The sequence below is a fragment of the Malurus melanocephalus genome, unplaced genomic scaffold (genome assembly GCF_030028575.1).
Source record: "Malurus melanocephalus ecotype Western Australia unplaced genomic scaffold, MMel_1.1 scaffold_1090, whole genome shotgun sequence".
Lineage (NCBI taxonomy): Eukaryota > Metazoa > Chordata > Aves > Passeriformes > Maluridae > Malurus > Malurus melanocephalus.
In genome coordinates, this window is record NW_026624322.1 from 43141 (window position 1) to 65096 (window position 21956).

General features: G+C 42.5%; 1 protein-coding gene across 4 annotated transcripts; it reads left to right on the forward strand.

Moving 5' to 3' along the window:
• The first annotated feature begins 4659 nt into the window (after window positions 1-4659).
• CRK (CRK proto-oncogene, adaptor protein) lies at window positions 4660-21697 on the forward strand. Of its 4 annotated transcripts, none has more exons than XR_008966676.1 (4): window positions 4660-4986; window positions 12231-12766; window positions 15512-15677; window positions 18391-18453. XR_008966676.1 is itself a non-coding variant. In XM_057386886.1 (4 exons), the coding sequence occupies exons 1-4, from the start codon at window positions 4743-4745 to the stop codon at window positions 18526-18528; spliced, it is 1023 nt and encodes a 340-aa protein (XP_057242869.1). In that variant the 5' UTR covers window positions 4660-4742; the 3' UTR covers window positions 18529-21697. The 4 variants fall into 4 exon arrangements, 3 of the variants coding, with proteins under 3 accessions (XP_057242869.1, XP_057242866.1, XP_057242867.1); XM_057386886.1 differs by having other exon boundaries at window positions 15515-15619; window positions 18391-21697; XM_057386883.1 differs by lacking the exon at window positions 15512-15677 and having other exon boundaries at window positions 18391-21697.
• The last annotated feature ends 259 nt before the right edge of the window (window positions 21698-21956 follow it).

Consider the following 21956-nt stretch of genomic DNA (forward strand, 5'->3'; position numbering starts at 1 on the left):
CACCCCAAAGCCCGGCGCACCCCCGAGTCCACCGAGCCCCAGCGCACCCGAGCCCGCTGCACCCCGAGCCTCCCCGAGCGCTAACGCACCCCTGAGCCCGCCGTTTACCGAACCCAGCGCATCCCGGGACGGAGCCGGTTAAAGGCCACGGGGCTCAGGGCAGAGAACGGCCACAGAGACCAGGCCGAGCGCGGCCCCAGCGGGCGGTGTGTCCCCGCATACCCCCGGCCCCGGGGAAAGACACAGACACAGAACCCAAGCTTCTAAAAAAAATTTCGTTTTGCTTTTTTTTAACTATCTGAAGTCTAACAATATTCACTTTTCCCCTCCTGTCCGTTCTAGCGGAATGTTACATGGCTGCTAAACTAATTCTCAGCTTGCAGTTGTTTGCAGTGTTGTGTCCCATTGTTCTGGGGCTCAGTTATTCTTTTGGTTGCCTTGTCCCATGGTGTCCAGGCTCTCCAGGAAAGCAGTGCTGTCTCCTCTTGGCCTAAATAAACCACATGGTTTCACCAGTTTCCATGAGACAGGTTCTTCATTCCCCTAATTGCACTAATCAGTTCCATTCCTTCACACACAGCAGACCAGAGCCCTGTTCTAGCTGAGGATTTGCTCCTGTTTTGGCATTATTATTTCACACCACAACGGCCAGGCTACACAGCCACACTATCATTGTGAGTTATCATTATACCATGAAGAATTCCTACTATTTCTCCAGCTGCAGGACCCTCCCCTCCTCCTCAGGCTCTCCTCGCCCCATTTCTGCATATTTTACAAATAAACCCTCTCCAGTCCATTACTTGTGCTACATCACTTTCCCTCTGAACTGATGGTACTTCCCAGGAAAATTCAAATTTAGACTTTGTCACAAAGAAAATTCTTAGCTGGTAGCATAAAGGCTCCTCCCCTTACACAAAATCCAGTGAGATCAAGATCCAAGAGATCWTTTTACCGATCACTCACTCCAGGATTATTTATTCCCAAGTGTCCACACAGAGCTCATTACACAAGGGCTCACGTCACCTTCGTTCACCAAAAATGCTACATTTGGTGCTGACATCCCACAGCAGCACCTGGCAGGAACTTCTGACACTGGTGACAGTTCCAAGTCAGGTGTGAACAGTTCTGGCAGGGGCCACACATGAGGTGAAGAAAAGGAACAAACAGGACACAGGCACCTCCTGTGAGCAGCTGAATTTGAACTAATTGCAAGAGGAAATTGGCAGAAATGCTATTTCTTCAGGTCACGTGGAAAAGAAACCAAAAGATGGAATTTCTCCTCCTTTAGTTTTAATTTTGTAAGTAGGACAAGGTATTGCTATATGCTCTAGCCCAGCCTTACAAAGCCAAACCCTTCAAGGAATGATTGGGACATGGTTATGTGACACCAAGTCACCTTGCACTGCTGTCAGCAGAGAGCAGATGAACCCTTGGCTAACCCAGGTGTTTCCTTATTTTGTTTTACCATCCCTGAATGTCACCTCGGACAGAATATTGCTGTACTACAGCACTCGATGCTTGGCACCTTTTCAAAACTCACTCATTGAACTCAGCAAGAAACTTTCTACTGATTGACTGTGGCTTTAGACTGGCTGCCAAAATTTTAGAGCTTCTCAGGAAAAAAGAATCTCTGGACAACAGGTAGGGACAAAATCAAGAGAGGGAAACCAGGGTGCCAGGTGGGTAAACAGAATATTTTCACAACATTTTGTAACATCTTTCAAAATCTTGTTATTAACAGTGAATTCTTCAGAATTACAAGCTGGTTTTTTTTTTTTTTTTTKTYTKAGACTGTGCCCCAGAGCTTTGTTTTTCTTTCCCATTCCTCTCTACAATCCCTCTGCCTGTGAAAGATCTCCTGAACTCTTAAAATGTTAAGTTTTACAACCTGTAGGAAGCAGGATTGGGCAGAAGGGCTCTGCCTTGTTGTAGCCTTTGTGCAGCAAGGATGGGTCAAAGGTGGTAAACCACTGAGGGGTGCAGTGTTTGCATAGGGGAGGAAAAAGAAATGTGGGGAAAAAGAAATGTGGGGAAAGCTACCACTCATTGTCAGAAACGCTAAGTAAGGAAAGGCTGTTAAAAATAATGAAAGTTAGAAAATTACTGTAGAAGCAAAGCTGTGGACAACCCATCCATGGAAGTGCACAAGGCCAGGTTGGATGGAACAACCTCGTATAGTGGAAGGTGTCCCTGTCCTCCTGGGTGGGGGTTGGAACAGGATGATCTACGAGGTCCCTTCCAAACCAAACCATTCCATGGTTCTATGAAATCATTCCAGCTAAAAACACTTGCAGGAACGACTTAGGGCAGAGCGTTATCCGTTTCCCCGGTTATGACCACCAGAGGGAGATCGTGCAACAGAATTTCCAACGTGAGCGAAAATCAAAACCAAAACCTGATGGAAAACACCAWTTCCTGCAGTTTTGGGGTTCGGCTGAGAATAAGAGATGAGGATTGGGAAGGGAGGGGGAAAACAACAATTTGTGGGCCTGCAGTGAAAAGAAGACTTTTTTGCAGCGGTCTGGCAAGAGTCAGAAAAATGGTGAATTAGGTCCAGGTTTATTTGTTTGTTTGAGGTCTKTGAGCAGTGAACAGAACGAACACGTGTTCCTGCGGATATGATTAAACTCCCCAACAAGGATCTGCAGCTTTTCAAACCTGTTAAAAACCCATGGAAGTGTGTGTGCTGTTCCTGCAGCTGGCCAGCAAACCCYACACATCACCACGGAAACTGGGACTGTGGCTTCCAAATGGATTAGGGCTCGCTCCTACCGCCAGTCCATCTGGAGAGAGAAGAGGATCAGCAGAGGACGGATGTTCATTTGTGAAGCTGAAATCAAGCACCTGGTGTTCTCTGGTGGGTTTGATGAACCACAGGCTCCCCACCTGTAAGACAGAATATTTTCTCACTGGGATATTGTGAAGGTTCATAGAACCCTGGTTACCTGACACAATGCCAGAGTCCCATCCAGGAGACAGCTACAGGGCTCCAAAGTGCCCTACAAAAATGCAGGATATTGGGAGCCCAGCAYCCTCACAAGTCAGGGACAGCTGTGCTCTAACATTGTTTATGCAAGTGCTGCCACATGGAGACCACACAGTTGAAAAAGTACATTCCTTTCTAGGAAAAAAAGCTCCCATAACTGAGCAGAGCTGGAGCAGAATTCTACACACGCTTACAGATATTACTGTGGGATTTAAGAGATCTTAGGAAACAATCTAAAAGTGGTAAATATTGCTTTGTTCTTACAGATATAATTCTTAATTTGTGCATGCCCACACACRCACATGGTTCCTCTGTGGCACCAGTGGAACTTAAGCTCTTCCCTGCTGCAGACTTCTGTGGTAATGCAGTCTGTGAACTGCCCTGAATAAAATGAAACTTTTTCTTTTGCAGGGCTATTTTTAACCCAGAWCAGCTCGTTGGCCCAATTCAGTGTGTAGTCCCATGAAAAGCAGCTGTGCTGGTGCAGCCATGGGGTGGGAATATGTGGCTGGCAGGGAGGATGAGGACAGAAGCTGCTGGCACAGCCCTGAAGGAAAACACACAGTGAGCTGCTGCCTTTAGTGTGCAGAATCACAGAATATCCTCAGCTGGAAGGGACCCACAAAGATCATCCAATCCAATTCCAGGCCTTTCACAGACCCCCAGGAATCCCACCCTGTACCTCAGAGTATTGTCCAAACGCTCCTGGAGCTCTGGCAGCCTTGGRGCCGTGTCCATTCCCTGGGGAGCCTGGGCAGTGCCCCAGCACCCTGAGGGAAGAACCTTTCCCTGATATCCACCCTAAACCTGCCCTGGCACAGCTCCTGCTGTTCCCTCAGGTCCTGTCCCTGGTCACAGAGCAGAGGTTGGTGCTGCCCCTTGGGAGGGTGTTGAAGACCACGATGAGGTCTGACCTCAATCTCCTCCAGGCTGAACAAACCAAGTGACCTCAATCCCTTCTCATAAGGTTTCAGCTCAAAACCCTTGACCATCTTTATGGCCTCCTAAGACAAGGAATGGTGTGGCAATAGTGCCAGGGAAGGGATTGTCCATCTGTGCTKGGCACTGGTGAGGCCACACTTGGAGCACTCTGTCCAGTTCTGGGTCCCTCAATTCAGAAATGACATTGAGGGGCTGGAGTGTGACCAGAGAAGGGAACAGACCTGGGGAAGGGTCTGGAGCACCAGAAGCGGCTGAGGGAGCTGGGGAGGCTCAGTGGGGAACGTTTTCACTCTACAGTTGCTGGAAAGGAAGGAGCAAGCTGGTAGGGGTCGGGCACTGCTGCCAAGGAATGAGGGACAGGACAAGAAGAAACGGCCTTCAGCTGTGCCAGGAGAGGCTTAGGATGGACATCAAGAGGGATTTCTTCACGGAAAGAGTCATTAGACACTAGAACGGGCTACCCAGGGAGGTGTGGAGTCACCGTGCCTAGGTGTTCAAGAAACGACCGGACGCGGCACTGTTATCTGTTAACAAGGTGGTGCTCGGTCACAGGTCGGAGCCGATGATCTCAGCGGTGTTTTCCAGCCCGTTTGMTGCCGGGATTCACTCGCTCTTTCCGCAGCCCCGACTCCCCTCAGCGGTTCCCGCCTCCCGCTCACAGCCCGCCCTCACAGCGACCCCGCCCGCGCGGGGAGATGACGTCACGCCACCCCGCGTGCGGTCACGTCCGGTAGGTGAGGTCAGGGCCGGGGCCGCCATTTTGAGCGGCTCCGCGGGCGGCGGCGGCCGCGGGCGGGGGAGGAGCGCGGCCCCCATGGCCGGGCAGTTCGACTCCGAGGACCGGGGGAGCTGGTACTGGGGGCGGCTGAGCCGCGCCGAGGCCGTGTCGCTGCTGCAGGGGCAGCGCCACGGCACCTTCCTGGTGCGCGATTCGGGCACCATCCCCGGCGACTTCGTGCTGTCGGTGTCCGAGAGCTCCCGCGTCTCGCACTACATCGTCAACAGCCTGGGGCCGGCGGGAGCCCGGCGGGCCGGCGGCGAGGGCCCCGGGGCCCCGGGTGAGTGACCCCCAGGGCTGGCGGTGCCCGCAGCCCCGGGCAGGGCAGCCGGGGCGGCTCCGCTCGGCGCCCGGGCGGCGTTTGCAGGCGTGGAGCGCTTTGTGGTGGAATTAAGCCGTGTTTCGGAGCTGGGGCCGCTGCCAGAGCCGAGCCGTCTGTCCGCACCTGCCGTCCTGTGCCGCACGAAATTCAGCATCCTGGAGTTGGGCATCCTGCAGCCTGCAGCTCCAGCCTCGCACCCTCTTTTTTCTTTTCCTAAATCCCTTAGCGGTCGTTCATAGATTTTCCGTGTCACCTCAGCCGGGAGATGGTTCTGTGGAAGTGTCATCCACAAAGTCTGACTTCTGACAAGGCAGCTTTGCATTATCAGGGAGGCTGAGTTCGAGTGGGGAGTTTGAGTAGTGGGAACTCTTCAGGAAGTAAAGGCAATGGTGTCTTTAAATCAGATATGAAGTTCAGTTTCTTTCCYCTTAAAGGGAGAAGTTTAATGTTMTTTCTCGTCAACTGGACATGTAATAAGAAAACAACATGTTTAAGTGTAACGCTTCAACAGCAGAAGATGCTGATTGTGCCAGAGGGAAAAGCACTGTRAGAATGAGCATTTTTGCTGTTTAGTTCAGCTAAACTCTCAGCAATGCAGAATCCTTGGATATGTCAAAACCTGCAATACAAGGCAGTGGTGTCCCTCCTGTGGCARTTAGTGAAGTTAGTGCTGTAATTGCTCAAGTTTGGATAATAATCTTTACAAAATGATGTGGATGTATGGCGGGCATAGGAGCCACTAGATAATTTTTTTAGTAGACCTGTAATAAGAGATTTGATGAACTTACTTGGCAGAAAGTAAACTGAATTGCTTCAGAGACACTGTGATATAGGTCTGTGGGTGGACTAAGAGACCAGTATTGGAAAGACGTAACAAGACTTATTATATTATAAGTCATATTTTTGTTATATATAAGTTATATTTTTCAGTCTCTGCATAGAGTGATTGACTAAGGATATAATCTGAGAAAAACCAGAACTGCTACCAGTAGATGTGCTCTGTTAGAAATTTCCCCTGCTTGAGACATGTGAGGTTGGAAAAATTGGGAAAGTGTAACTCATTCYAGAGCTGCAGAGTGCATTCAAGTCATAAAGTCACCGTTAGAAGTTAAAGGTGGCTGAATTCAGCTGGAAGTGGAAGTCATTGTTGCCGTGGGGAGTGAAATGGTTTGGCACAGAATGTGATGGGTTCTCTGTTGTTTCATGTGTGTGCAGACAGGTTTGGTGCAGTAATTGCTGACAAGGATGGCTGCTGTTGTGTRGAGCAGTCACCAGGATGGCTTGTTGTGGAATCCAGCCTAATAGGATTTTAAAGACAGTAAAAAATACTGGATCATGAGTGTCTGTCACTTCTGGGCAGTTGTTTTTTGGGGGAACAGCTCATCTCTGGAAAAAYAGTTGGCATGACTTCAGTAAAGCCATCCTAACTTTTTTCTTGTGTCACATCCTTAAGCTCTGTAACATTTTGTGGCTTTCTGTGGGCTGGCTTTGGTTAAAATCATGAAATACCTTGTAATTCTCTTCTGTTTTAARTGCTTATCTGCTTTAAAGGAGTAGGCTTAATAGATCTGGAAAAGTATAATTATGTTTTGGTTGGTCTCCTTTTTATTTGTGCCCTGGAAGTTCTGGGGAGGGGTGATGCATCACTCTTGCTCTACAGACACTCCCACGCTGATTTTAGTAATTTTAATTAAATCATGCCTTCATGGTGATTTTGCTGTCTTTTCACACTCCAACCAAAGAAAGTGCTGGGGAGGGCGTATATTAAATTACACTTTAAGTGTAATTAAGATGCWCTTTCAGTAAAAAAGTGGGAGGTTGTTCTGCAATAGGAGGGAGGTGAAAACATTGGTAGAAGATTGATTTTGTGTTTGGGTAGGAAAACTAATGAAGTAAAAGGAGTTAAATGTTTGCAAATTGTCCTACTTGTTTGTTGTGGCCAAACTAAAACATTAGGAAAACCAGCTTCCCTGTGTTCTAGTATGGTACAGCTTCCATAGCAATTTATTGTTTGGCAAATGCACAGGTCTCACTGGGAAATCTGAATATTCCAGGTCAAGTTCTTGGGCTGGTTTTTGTTGGTCTCAGTACTTGTGGAATTCCTGACTGGTCTAACACTGCTCTTAGGGATAGGGAAGCCTCAGCACTGAATGAATGAGATGAGGAGTTTTGGCTTCTGTAATTTAAAAGTCATAATGTCACAAAACCATGATTCTTTATTTGATTTCTAAAGTATAAGGTAAACTTGCAAACTCTTTGTTAAATTGATCTTTTGTTTGATGCTGCGGTTTCTAACTTCTTGCAGGTGTTTTTTCAGCATAACAAAGAAAAAAGACTTTAACAGAATATTTCATGTCTTCCTGGAATGCTTTAAGGAAGTTAAAAAAATAGGACAAATCCCTGAATTATGGGAAAGACAAACACTTTGTTTTCAGTGGAAATGGATCAGAATTAGGGTATCATTTGTGATGAAGTATCACTGCTGTGGCTGAAGAAATCCCAAACAAGACAAAGTGTTCCATACAGGCAGTAGCACGGTGATGGACAACAGAGGAAATACTAAATATATTGTGTGTTTGCAATTTGTCCTGGGGGCTTGGGGTAAAAATGTATGATATGCACTAAAAAAATGCCTGAAATACCTAAAGATAGAAATGCTTTCTGTTGAGAGTGCAGCATTCTAAAGACAGAAGCATTACAGTGTTACTAAATTTGTCTTTCTGAAGCAGGGAAATATAATAGATAGAACACAGAAATTGGTGCTTTCCCCATTTATGAGTTTTAGGAACGTGATGCTTAACATTTCTAGGTCACTTCCATTGTGACTGAACTTCCTGGAATCAGAATCCWTACAGAATGATATCCACACTGAGCTCTGGATGAAGTGGGTTTAGGGATGTGTGAGCAGTGTGTTTTAACTCTGATTCTTGGGGGTTAGCTTTGGTTTGAGTTCTGGGAGCTTTTTTCTTTACATGAAGATCAAAATGTATTTAAATAAGAACTAATTGCAAGTTTAGGAAATGCCTGTATAAGACATCTGCTCTTCTTATCCTCAGTCTGTAATTTCTGACTGAATGTTCTGGTGTGCTCAGAGCTCTTCCAGTCAGTGGAGTTTTATGTTTTTATAGGGCGTTCATGGGATTTATTTGTTCTGCTCAGCATGAGTAGGAAGGTACTTAAGAACAAGGAAAAACGGTGTCCCCATGGGGGTGGGGAAGCACAGGGCTGGAATGTGATGCCTTCAGAGCACAGTTCCCATATGCTCCAGGAGGAAGTGGCTTACATCACTGAGATATCTTACTTGTGCCCTGTGTGATAAGAACAGCTTTTCTGGCTCTAACACACTCTAAATTGGGAAAGGGAGCCACCCTTACAGACTAGAAGTAGATGCAAAAAGAAGAACCTGTATTTCTGTGAAGTGTTCCCTGCACTGGAAGGAAAAGCTTCCCAAAGCTTGGGAATGAAGAGAAAATTCCCCAGTGACACTGACAATTGGAGTGAAGAGAAAAATGCAAACCCCCTGAGATATCTGAGAAAGTGAGAAGTTGCTCTGTGGTTTCACCACCTGCCCACACCCTGAAGCTGTAGAAYATGGGGTGGTTYATAGCCCTAATTGCCCAGTGTCTGTACAGTATTTAAAACACATATCCACTCTTTCCCAGACTGACACAAAGCCAAGGCAGTGTCACAGGGTTGTGTCAGGAGGGAATGTGCATCCTAAACAGAGAACTGACATGAGCCAGGTTTGAAACGTTCTTCAATTCTGGGACCCTTTGGATTTTAACTCTTTCCTTACCTTTCTGAGAGCAGAGGTTTTGTTGGCTGTTCTGATCAGTGGAGATGAAGTAAATAAGAAAGATGATACTCAGCCCTTTGTGCTTCTCATTCAAAGAATAACCTTACTCAGCTGAGCCATGCTCGTGGTGGAGGTGCACCTTGAGCAACTTTTCTTCCTCCAGCTGTGCCAGCCTGCAGAGGAGGGGAGATAATTTCTAGTTCTCAAGTGTCCAACTWTCATAGGAATTGACTAAAATTCTTCCAGGAGTTGGATTTACCTTTACATGCTTGTGCTCTTCCTGAGAGCTTTCAGATGTGCACAMTGTGCTGCTCRGACTTGTGCCTTCAAAAAAAATCYCAGKACCATGAAGGAAAATCTGCATTTATTCTCAAAAAGAATCCCACTCACCCTCTTGATATAACTTTTTCTTGCCTTAAATAATTATTCTATTGGCCTACAGGTATGAGCGGTGTTGCAGTTCAAACAAGAGGCTGAAGAATTCCTCTGAGCCTGAAATCTGTTAATCTTTGAATTTCATTATACCAGGGAATGATAAAACTTGGGAGTCAGTAGTGAATGGAATAATTTCCCCACTACATGTGAGCATCATTTAGCTGAATAAGAGTATCCACGAAAGACTTAAACTGATGGAAAGTTTGCCATTTGATTGGGAAGGTGAAGTTGTATTTTATTTCCAGCCTGTGTTTTACCAACTRTGACTTTGAACTATTTTGTCCTATTTATGCCTATTTTAGCTAAATTTTAGGAGTCTTCTATTTAAATTCTGCAGACAATTATGAGGTTGCTGCCTTTATATTAATTGGAAATTAATTTGGATTAAGCTTGTGGATTTCTTTTCTAGGTCTTCTCAAATTTCTGTAGCTGCCTTATATTTTTTTAAAAAAGAAAAGCATTAAAGTGTATGTGGTTTTCTGGCAGCGTGGTCTTTGTGAGGGTAACATCACTCTTTTATGATGCTTTTCTCTCTGTCCCTTCAAGGAATGCACTGATCTTTCTGGTCCCAAACTTTGGAGTGTCTGTGTCCTCTGGCTGCCATTCAGAATGCCTTTTAGGATCTGATTTTCCAGGATACAGTACACTGATTTCAATCACTCCTTCCCTGTACATAATGTTCCAGAGGACTTTTCTTCTTAAAGTCCAACTTGTATTCAGGTACACTTGGCAGCTCTCTCAGGCTGTTGTGCATTAATTCAAGAGGGTGAGCCTGTTCCAAAGGGAAAAAAAAAAAAAGGCACTCCAAAAATCCTTGTTCATCCTGTGAAGATTGTTGGTGCTGACCAAGCTGGTGAATGTTACTGATGAACTGCTCATTGCCTGTGACCTGTTAAGATTTTTCTGTGTGTCCTTACATTGCTGAGACAGAGCTCAGTCTGGCTGAGTCAGCTTGTAGCAGGTTTTACAGAGGTGAATTGGTGTTCCAGGCTCTCTGTTTCTGTCATGTGAAATAAGTTCCATGTCAGTGAACTTCCCTGAGATTCAGTCGTCTCCATATGGCTGCAAAGAGCTTTGCTGCCCTGCTCTTAAAGTTTCTGTGACTTTTTCTTTTAACTCAAGTGTTAAATCCTTAAAGCTTCACAACTAAAATAGTGGTAGTTACTTGCTCATGTTTCTGTCACCAGGTTGGTTGAAACCTGATGTTTTTACTGCTTGGTTTCAGACTTCCAATTCCAGTGGAAGTGCAGCATTCCCAGATCCCGTTATACCCTGAGTGAACATCAGCTGTTCTGAAGTGCTGTAGGGATGCTGCCTGTCCAAAATTCATCTCCTGTGAGCCCACAAAGCTAAGAGTGCCACTGGGATGAAATTCCAGAGTTCTGGCCAAGCCTGGAGCTCTAAGTATCATCTCAGCAACAAAAGTTGAGGGGGTTTTACATCTGCCCAGGATACTACACTTTGGGAGAATAACATGGAATCTTAACTGTCTTCCCACGCTGGGTTTTTCTTACTAATAATTACATYGACTTCCTTATCTCTTGGTGATGCCAGTTGGTGTTTTATTTTTTGCAATTATTTTGAGGGTGTTGCTTTTGGGTTTTGGCTCATTGTGTTTGTATTCATTTCTTTTGAGAGCCTTTCAGGGCTGTTAATGCATGCAAACGTGCATTTTCCAATGACTTAGTTCTGCTCCTTTGAATTTCCTTTAACCAGCTCCACTAATGCTCATGTTCCTTCAGGATACTTCAGAACTCATTTCTCGGGTGKTTGTCTGTGTTGATCTTATTGAATCTGCCCTTTTCTCTGTCGGAACCCCTTTTTGCTCTCCTGAAAGAACTTGTTGTAACATTAGCTTTCCATGCTGACAGTGCTACTTTGCAGGGAATTTTGGATCAGTGACAGCTTGAAGGATTCTGCTAGCTTTGTACTCCAGAGCTAAGTCTTGGGACTGTTAGATATTCCCTGCAGAGAAAACAGACTTGCAAAGTAAGCATCCCCTTCTTGCTAAAAGAGTTACTCATTAAAGCATAAATCTTTTCATCTGCGCTCCCCTCCTCCAGCTTTCCCCAGTTCTTCCCATAACTGATGGCACAGGGCATGGTGGAAATAGAACATCATGTGTGTGTTTTTTCCCAGCTGAGCCTGAAGAACATAAAATGGAAAAAAAAGCCCAGCACACAGATTGGAAATGGATATTCTGCACTTTGATGCCTGTAATGGCTTGAATGTGAACATCATCTGTAATTCAATGTATTTGAGGTTTGGATTTATAGCTTAGGCTCCATCTGACAAATGTGGCAAAGAAGCTACACAACTCGAGATTAAAAGGCTGAGTCATACCTGTTATGAAAATATACGTTGTTGCTTTGCATTGCAYAAAATGTAGATAATTTTCTTTACTGGTACCTTTTATCAAAATGAAAAACCACTTCATTTGCCCATTCGCATCACTTGTTTGCTGCTGTGTAAAGCAGTTTTCTGTGGTGTCCATGCCTTTAATCCAAGATATTTTACAACMGGTAAATAACCATTATTGCAGTGTTGTTCATTGGAAAGGGATCTGACCAGCAAAAGAGAGTTTAAAATAATTCTCTTGAAATTCTACTGAACTACTGTACCTATATTTAGAATATAAAGCAGGAAAATGGTACAGATTCCTGAGAAACTGATGTACTGAACATTTTCATTTGTTGGGTCCATATAACATTGAAAGAAACAAGGATATTTTTATCCTAATTGGGGAAGTTTGGTAGTGCCAAAGARTTTCTCTTTTCCATCCTTGACAAAATCTTTAAAAAAAACGCTGTAATCATGATCATGATAGTGCTTTGATTCAAAATATTCAGAAAAGCTGAATAAAGATGCTCAAATTTGGTGTTGAAATACTTCTCTGTAAATATATTTGTCTTCTCAGATGTTTGATTTAAAGTTTTCATGCTCTCTTTGACATGTTGCCTTCTCTTTCCAGGGTCGAATCCCACCAGATTTCGAATAGGTGACCAAGAGTTTGATTCTTTGCCATCTTTACTGGAATTCTACAAAATACACTATTTGGACACTACAACCTTGATAGAACCCGTTTCCCGCTCCAGGCAGAATAGTGGTGTTATCCTCAGGCAGGAGGAGGCCGAGTATGTGCGAGCTCTCTTTGACTTTAATGGCAATGATGAGGAAGATCTCCCCTTTAAGAAAGGAGACATACTGAGAATCCGGGATAAACCTGAAGAGCAGTGGTGGAACGCAGAAGACAGCGAAGGGAAGAGGGGAATGATACCYGTTCCTTACGTCGAGAAGTATAGACCTTCCTCAGCTTCAGTCCCTACTCTGATTGGAGGTAACCAGGATAGTTCCCACCCACAACCACTGGGTGGGCCGGAGCCAGGGCCCTATGCCCAGCCCAGCATCAACACTCCGCTCCCTAACCTTCAGAATGGCCCTATTTATGCCCGGGTTATCCAGAAGCGAGTCCCTAATGCCTACGACAAGACAGCCTTGGCTTTGGAGGTACATAATGGGCAAAATTTAGAAGGAAGAGATCTGTTCAAGGGATTTCCCTTTCAATCACGTGGTAGTTTTGGAGGAATGAGAAAGGGAAAAGCATTGTTAATACTGGTTTTACATCATGATTAATAAGTTACGGATAAAATGAGTGACTTGAGTCACTTGTAAATTAGATTATTGTTGATTATTATTAGATTACTGAACCAGTATCATGTCTGTTGTCAATCATCACTAACATAAGTGTTTCCCCATCCATGTTYTCACTTCTGAAATGTTTATTTTAGGGGGGAGGGAGAGGGAACAGTTCATAAATTGTATGTCTGAACCTGTGTTTGCTGTTATGTGCCTCACCGCAATGTGTACAAGGTGTGCTGGGTTGTTTGTTGGTTTGTGTTGTATTGGGTTTGTTTTTTTTYCCCTCAGTCTGTCAGCAGTTTTAAAGCAATCAGTGGAAACATTGATACACTTTGWAATTACCTGGACTGAGATGATGTTGATGATCACACATAGAATTTAATGGTAACAACAYCTCAAGCAGACTTTGGGTTTAGGTTGTGAAGCAGGAGCATTTACAATTTACACTTTATTAGGGAGGTCTGGTATAAAGCAGCAATTGAAGGAGTAGGATTTGTAGTAAAACAGTGAGTTTCCCTCAGGTTGATTCACTTCCTGACAGGATCAACCACTTGGACAGGTCCTTTTTTATTTGTCTTTTCTCCCTCTTAAAAAGGTGACTAAAATGCTCTACGTCTCCACATCMGATAGTTCTCCCTCAAGTTACTCTTGAGGAAATTGAGACTAAGGTATTCCCTGTGGCAGACCTTTGCCTTAGGATATGTAAATTGTATCCTTTAATCTAGGCTTTCTTTGAGCTAGAGGCTCTGGAATTTCCTGATACCTAATTGACTTCCTGTTTATATAACATTTTAAGTACTTGGGAAAAAACAGTTTCTGTGCTGAGTCAGAGCAYCTCCTCTTCACTCTCAAATACTTTGTGTAATTGTGCATAGCACAAAAGGCACTCCAGGACTTCAGTGAGCTGGCAGCTGTAGGTGTGTGTCTGGTACAGAACTGGGAAATGCAGCACATGCTGCAGATGGATAATTGATGTACACCCTGGCAGATGTGAAATTGTAGGTAGTAAATATATTCTGAGTTGCTACATGCTCTRTTAGATACCTGAATTTTTTGGGTGGAGAAGCAGGTAGAGAAATTTATGTTAACTCATCAGATTTTAGGGAAACATGATGATTTCTATCATTCAAACTCTCATAAAGGCTAAAATGCTGTCTCTTTCCCTCTTTTTCTCACTTTTCCACCCAGCCACCTCCTGGAGCTTGGGAATATTCCTGAACAACAGACTGTTCTAATTACCAGATGTTAGATTGGTTTTGAGCCCCTGGATATTATGTTGTGGCATACTTAGCAAAACCTTTTGGTTTTCTTTCTGAATTTTAAATTCCTTAAGGCTTAACTTTACACTTTCTTTCACTAAAGAACCTCACACTGCTGCCCAGGGCAGGTTTGGGGGCATGGAGTGAAATAGGGAGAGTGAGGAAATACTGCTAATCCAGGCCATAAGCAACTTAGGGTGAAAGGAAATGCTTTCCGTGCTGGAGAACAGCTTGTGAGTGCCAGGCCTGATCTTAGGTTAGTTCAATCCTCTTCACCAAAACTCACATGATCTGGTGAGAGTGCTGTGCTGTAGGAGGAGTAGTTTTGTGGATAACACCTCTCTTTTCTGAGCTACATTACCACCTCTAGTGTCTTTTAGTAACTGATGGTAAAGGCTGAGTAGCTGAAGTGTTTGGGAGGGGCAGCTGAGAATTGTCAGTTCARCTCAGCTCTTGACCACGTGAGATTTCTGGTGTTCAGAAACGGCCTTTGTGTGCCTCTTAAAACTGCCTAAATATTTATCATTTGACACCTTGGACCTCTTGGTTAGGGTGTTATATTGTCTTGCTCTCCATTTAAGAAATGCAATAGGAGTGGTGGCTCTTTATTCTTTATGTAATATTGCAAAAATTTAGTTTTAAAAAGTGAACCATTTATCACTGCTTCTAGTGGCCTTCAAAGCCTTGCAGCTTTTATCACTTCCAATCACAATGTTMCTGAGTTGCTTTCAATGTCTGTACAGGAAAAAAGCAATATGCACTTCATTTTCTCCCAAGTTTTTCTCCATCCTGTCTATCAAAGTGCTGTTTCTTGTCTCCCTTTTTCATGTTCCCTTTCACTTCATGGTGTTCCTTCTCTGTTTATTTAGAGATCTCTTTCTTAGATAACTTAGTAGAGAGCATTATGTAAATCTTATCARTCCATTTTTGCCCAGACCTCTTTATAAATACAGAAAGTGGGATTCTTTCCAAATGAAAATTCTTATCCTTAAATCTGGCAATATTCATGGGAGGGGGTGGATCCCACTGTTTCTCTTAGAAAAATAGATTCTTAACATCAAACAGYTTTTGCCCAAACTGCAAACATAATATCTGTGCTGTTCTGTTATTTTAAGCCTGACATGCTTTTGAAGAGCTCAAGGAAGGAGGATCAGAGCAGGCGATGTTCTAATAAAGTCTGTTCTCTATTATGGAAAAAAGATTCAGCAGGAGAAGTTAACATTTATTTTGCATGTAACTGGACCTATGCAAGGAGTTTTCAGTCTGTTTTAAGAGAAAATAGAGGAGAAAAAGGGAAGATCTGTGTGGTGAATGACTCTGAGATCGATCGATTTATTTTTTTTCTTTGTAACAGTAGCAGAACTCTGCCACCTTGACCTCACCAAAGAGGAGTACTTGGAATAAAACCACAGCATACAGAAGTCTTCACTTGAACCTTCAGTTTTGCTTTGAAGCATATGGGGTATATTTAGTTTTAAAACTTCTGATGAAGACTGAGACAAACCTGGCTTTCTAGCAGGGTACAGTGTTGTTCCTGAGGTGCTGTGCTTGGTGGGATGATGCACTGTGGACTAATGTTGCCATAAGTCAATGCAAAAAGGGAGGAGAATTCACAGACAAAATCCACTTCTAGCYTAAAGGTTGTAAAACTTCAGCACTTYTAATAATAAGTAATTTTTGGAAAGRCTCTCTGTATTGTCTTCAGGAGAGTGTTAGAGCTATGGCTTAATAGGCAGAGGTTTGAAGCAGATCTAGAAAGATCTGTAAGTTAGTCAGGATCTAATGGAACCATTTTATCAAGCCAGCATTTGTGAAGTGGTCCATGCTTGCTTAAAGTTAGTCCTGCATTGACAGGTGTAAAGATATATATTTATAASAACGAAATGAGAAGGTTTATATATATAAACGAAGTGTGAATGAAAATTTTATCAGTGTTTGCTAAATGAAATTACTGGCAAAAAAAGGAATATTTAATCTCAGAGGTCTTTCCTCTTTTAACAATTACTGGAATGCAGCTTTCAAGTGTAGCTCCTTCTAGTAAGGGGAGTTCATAAATGCATGTCCTTGGTTGCAATGACACTGAAACACCCCTGAAAGCCGAGCAACAGCTACTGGGAGTGAGGCGTGTGGCAAGCATCCCATACTGTAACTCAGTGGCATTGCTCTGTTGAACCCACCTCTTTCAGGTGAGTTTATTGTAAGGCATCCAAGATAAACCCTAATGAACACTAATTAGTGTGTGATAGTCAATAAGATCAGAAGCCAACAGTCTAAGAAAAGTCCCTTGCAGACAGCAAACTTCAATGTAACTCATGCTTTTCCCTTCCCAGTGGGTTGGAGGTTAAACACTGTTCTCTTGAAGGCTGATTTGTAGATTATATCCAGGTCTGATGCAGTTTAAAGTTATCTGGGACATTGTTCTGGTAATGGCTGTGATTAGGAAATCAGATTTTCCACTTTTAGTATTGTCACATTGAATCTTATCCTTGTTAAATTATAGCTGATGTATTGTTTTGGTCAGCAGAGTATTTTTGTTAGTACAACCCCCCAGTGGTTATTAGCAGTAGCAAAATTATACAAACTGCATCATTAAATTCCTAAAGAGCTGAAGCTTGCATTYAGTACTGGAGGAAGGCTTCCTTTTTGCCTGTAGCAAATACATAAGAGGATTTTCTTCAAAATATGATTCATTAAAATGTCTATACTAATGACTACAAAAGGAAAAAATAAAGCTACAGCAAGAGTCCCAATGGGCCTCTCATTACCACATAAGTAATCATGAGAGGTATGGGAAGCTTAATTAAATGTCCATGAAGGGGTTGAATTTATGAACTGTTAAAAGCTGTTCTGGCAAAAGATCGCAAGTGATTAAAACCTGTAAAGTTAATGGAGATTGCTAACATCTGAAATTGTTTTCCTTGTTCTTTGTTGGCTGCCTGGAAAGTTCAGATAATGAGGTTGTTTCGGATGGMTTTGGAACACAGTGATGAGCATCTGTGTAAACTCTAACTTTATATTCAATGAATTTCTGGATGAAATGCAGCGAGGCCTTTGGCCACACCTTCAGAGTTTATTTACAGAATTAGTGAAAGAAAATAGAGTGTATCTGTCCCGAAAGCATCCTTCTCCATCTGTGATGTGGGAAGAATTCTAAAAGCAGTTGCATGTTACTCGTAAATCAGATTATTGATAAAATTCTACTGAGGGGTAGACAGCTTTTCAGTGATGCATTCATTAACTCCGCAGTGAGTATCTTGACAATGTAAATTGTGCTTTCTTAGGTTGTGTAAGTGCCACTTTATTAAGTACCCTTAAATATGAAACAGAGTTGGGGACTGATCAGACCTAGACTTGTGTCCTGGTTTGAACTGCCTGCATGGCCCTCAGGGAGTGACTGCTGAGCAGTTTGTTCCTTTGGCACAGGGAGATGATGCCTTTGGAATTGACGCTGGGAATATTAGGGTGGAGATAAGAATAGGAGACGTATTCCTGGGCTAGAGAGAGAGAGCATCAATGGTTTCTACTATTCCCATGAGTGCTGGACTTGGCAGTGCTGAGKTAATGGTTGGACTCCATGACYCTAARKATCTTTTCCARCCTAAWCAATTCTGTGATTCAGTGGGATTTATTTCTGGGAGAAATCCATGCTGGGCAAGAGTGAAATGCCATCTGGCTTTGCCTTTGGTAGTGGTTGGTTATGGATTCCCAGAGTAAGAACAGAGCAGCCTTAGGGCACTACTTAGACATGTTAGGATCTGTCGAGAGAGAGAGATCTTCCACTTTCCAGAGCTCCTTAAATACTGCCTGAAAAGTGGAATTTCAAAACTAAGGAGCTGTGGAGCTTGCAGAGGAGTGTCCACTTGGTACAAGTGCAAACCTTCCTTGCTTTATGAGGCTCCTGATGGAGTCCCAGCAGTGTGCAGGCTTCTGTCAGTCCAGCAAGGCACATTTATCAGGAAAACACCTGGTAGCAGGTCCCAAGAGCACTCTGGAGGATTGATATTGAATTGCTGGTTCTTCAGGTAGTTCTCACCTCATCTAGGTACATTTCTTTATATACTTTCTTGGAGTGAATGGCATYGGGGGCAGGCTGGTGTCTCAAACTGTCAGGACTAAAGCTGCTTTTTATAGATGTGTATCTGGTGCACTTGGGTGACAGCACACCRAGGGAGGGGTGGCAGCTCATCCTGCCTGTGTTTCTGGACTGTAACATGTGTGTTTCTTACCCCACAGGTCGGTGAGCTGGTAAAGGTCACAAAGATTAACATGAGCGGTCAGTGGGAAGGAGAATGTAATGGCAGACGCGGTCACTTTCCATTCACACATGTCCGTCTGCTGGATCAACAGAATCCTGACGAGGACTTCAGCTGAGTGTGGCTCAACAGTTGCTCTTACAGATGGGAACAGTCTCAACTTGTTTTATTGCAGATGCCATCAAGACTATGCTCTGACCGACGCTGCAAGYGGTATTGCTTGGATAAGCATTCTGATAACCTGCAAACCCCTGGGACTCAACACCACCATTCCTTAAGCAAGGGTCATGTAATTCAGGGTACGACAGTAGATAACTCGTGTGTCAAGTGGCAGAACTAGGCCATGATTATAGGTTGTAATGCCTGCTTATGTCCATGTGCATGGCAGCCTGGACCTTGCCAGCAGCAGCAGCTGGAGGAAGCAGTGCTGTAGATGTTCAAATAACATTTATAGCTCTCTCCAGGCCCATTGCTTATGTTGCTTCTTCCTCAGGCAATGAACGTCAACCGTAGACAATTCAATACCTAGATAGAAATTTCACAGATTTATYCTGGAGCTCTCTCCGTGTTTTTTTCCATCCTGGATTCTCTGTCCTAGAAAGGCTACACAGTGCTCTGCATGGTCAGTTGACTGTGCACAGTACAGATTGATGTAGGGCCCGTTGGGGACAGCCTTATGATTTACAGATCCTTACCATTTTCATGGTAAATGACAGATCCAATCAGCCTCAGAATTCTAGAAGCTTGTGGACACTAGATTGATTTCTTCAGTACTGTTGATGCTTCAAACATAGCAGCTGATTTTAATTTAAGATTTTTATTAACACACAGGTATCTCTTTATCCACAAATACAAGGCTTATGGAAGTGTAAACCTCCATATCAGTGCTGAAAAATACGTGCATAGCACTTTAATACGTAGCTTTAAAGCAGTGTTTGATTCACTAAATATACTAAAATATTGACACTGCTTTTCAATAAAATTAAATTGTGTAGGACTAGATTAATTTTTCTAGAATTCTTCAATATTGTACAATACTGTTACAGTACAAATCAGTGTCAAACACGAACTGACAAACCAAATATTGTTTTTATTTTAAAGATACTCTGGGGACTCTTCTGGTTTGATTCCCATCTGTAAAATATTTGATAGTGAATTCATGAGGATTTTATTTTTAATAAACTAATGGAAAATAATTGTGTGCTTCTGGATTGATTCTAAAAAAGGCATAATAGAGTAAATATGGCTTCCTAGCTCATGATGAAAATCAGTGCAAATTGAGTAGGCAGTATTAYGCACTGCTTGACAGTTGTTTTTTAGTCTGTTCTTCTAATTATCTGGTTTTCTCTAATATAAATCAGAATGGATTTAGTAAGTTTTGTAAACTGAAATTAAACACTGAAGTAACTCTCCCTTGCCTGTACCCTGGGTTGTTTTCCAAGCACAGCACTCTGGTGACCAAACTAAATCGTGTAACTTTGACTACAGTATAATCCATGCAGAAGGGKTTTTTTTCAATAGTATCAAACTGAAACTGTTGGGTTTGGTTGCTCCAAACCTGTGTGACTCCAGTGGCTCATGGGTTGCATGTGCTGCAAAGGCCTTTGCTGCAAGGCACCRACCCTACAACAATACTGGTAACACTTTACCTCAGAACTCTGTAACATGCTGGAAATGATAATATTTCTGTTCTATTTAAGTACTAGTTGTTTTACTTCAAAATTAATCCATCAGCAAGTCTGAGTAATGTTCAGGTTATGGGCACTCATTAATTCTGTGGACTGATGTTAATCACACCTGTCCATCACCAGTCTCATGAGCACTRCTGAGGATTATTATCAGAAAACTGACAGCTGGGACAGTGGTGTAAGAATGGAAACAAGGAATTGCAGCTCTGTTCCACCTTGGATTGCCATTCTGGTTAGGGTGACGTGCCAGTGATTGTGGGAGCTCTTCTAGCTTAGTACAAAATCTACTTTGAGGGGAAAAAAAGAGAAACTAATTCTAGGCTCTGTAACTCATTGGGTTCTTTAAGGCCAATTTGTTTTTCCTCTGATCCTGAGATTTACTGTAACTGTTTGGAGGGTTTTTGTTCAATAGCTGCACTCTAAATAACAGACTTAATACTCAATTTTTCAATGCCCATATATGCTTATATTTTTCTTCAGGTATTGCAAAAGAAACATAATGAACAGTGTGTCCTTAGAGTAACACTGTTCTGAAGTATTTTTGCCAACTGCAGTTAATGAAAGCCCATATATTTGTATGTTTCCAATCAGGAATTAAGATACCAAAAGAACATTTTTCTGGAAGTTTTATTATGCAAATCTTGCCTTTTTAATACGAAAGAGTTAAATTGAATTAACTAGCAAATACCCTGCAAACTTTGTAGATGTGGTTTTGGTAAGACTGTATAAATTGTGAATATTTGTACACTTTTGAAAGAGCAAAATAAAGAAACTAGAGGAGTCTTAATAGCTGCTGTTACATTAGAATCCCAAATTCTTGTTAAGCAGTTTTTCTTAGTTGAMTGATACATTAATGCAACTGTTTTCCACCCTTCAGTTTGAAGCTGAAATGTGATTTTGTTTCATAGATAGAAAGGAGTATCTTTGCATTTGGAAGAAATAGACATTTCAACTTGTCAGGCTCTTAAAGGCAGATAGGTAGAACCTCTGTTCATGAACATGTAGATGAAATCCTTTTGTGGCCTTTGTTTATCCTCTTCTATTTGTTCCCTCCCTTCTCCCCGATGCGTGCAAAAAAATCATTGCTCAGAATGTTGGTCACAATCTATTGTCTCTCCTTGGCTGTGGTTTTGGTCTCTCGTGCATAGGCAGGTGTTAGAACTAGAATAATCATTTCTAGAAATACACCATGAAARCAGAATGCTCAATTACACTGTGTTCTTCTGGTGCATTTACACCTTATATCACACTAAAAAGTACAACTGGCTGCTATGGTTTTTTAATATATATTTCATTTTGGTAAGCCCCAGCCTTTTTACTAATATATGACCTGGTTAAATCTTGTTAATCTGTTTGAATTGTATTTGTTAATAATGCAAATATTTCTAATCATCTTTAAGAGTAAAACACTTCCTTTTTGTTAATGGTTTTGGGGAAGGATTCTAACCAAACCTGTTTGAAGAAAAATATGAACATGTGCCATTGTATTATAACACTATCCACTTTCTTGACAGTTAAARTCCTTTTTTATTTTTTTGTAGCATGTAATGTATATGTTCATAGTACGTGAAGTAAATAAAAGTATAGCCAAAACTTTGACTCGGAGTCATTCTCAATCAGTTCTTGGTGTATTTGCAATTAATAATTAAAAATAGAGGAGGTATGGCCATTTTTGATTTGCCATATTAGTAGGAAAACAATTAAAAACAAAACTTAYAGAAGTAAGATAAATGAAGGTAACTAAATTAACTTATCAATCAATAAAAGATTGGTTTTTTTTAATAAGGTGGCTTTCTGTAATTAAATGAGTCTATGGGTTGGGGAAAAAGTATATTCTCATTTCAAAAAATGACTTGTG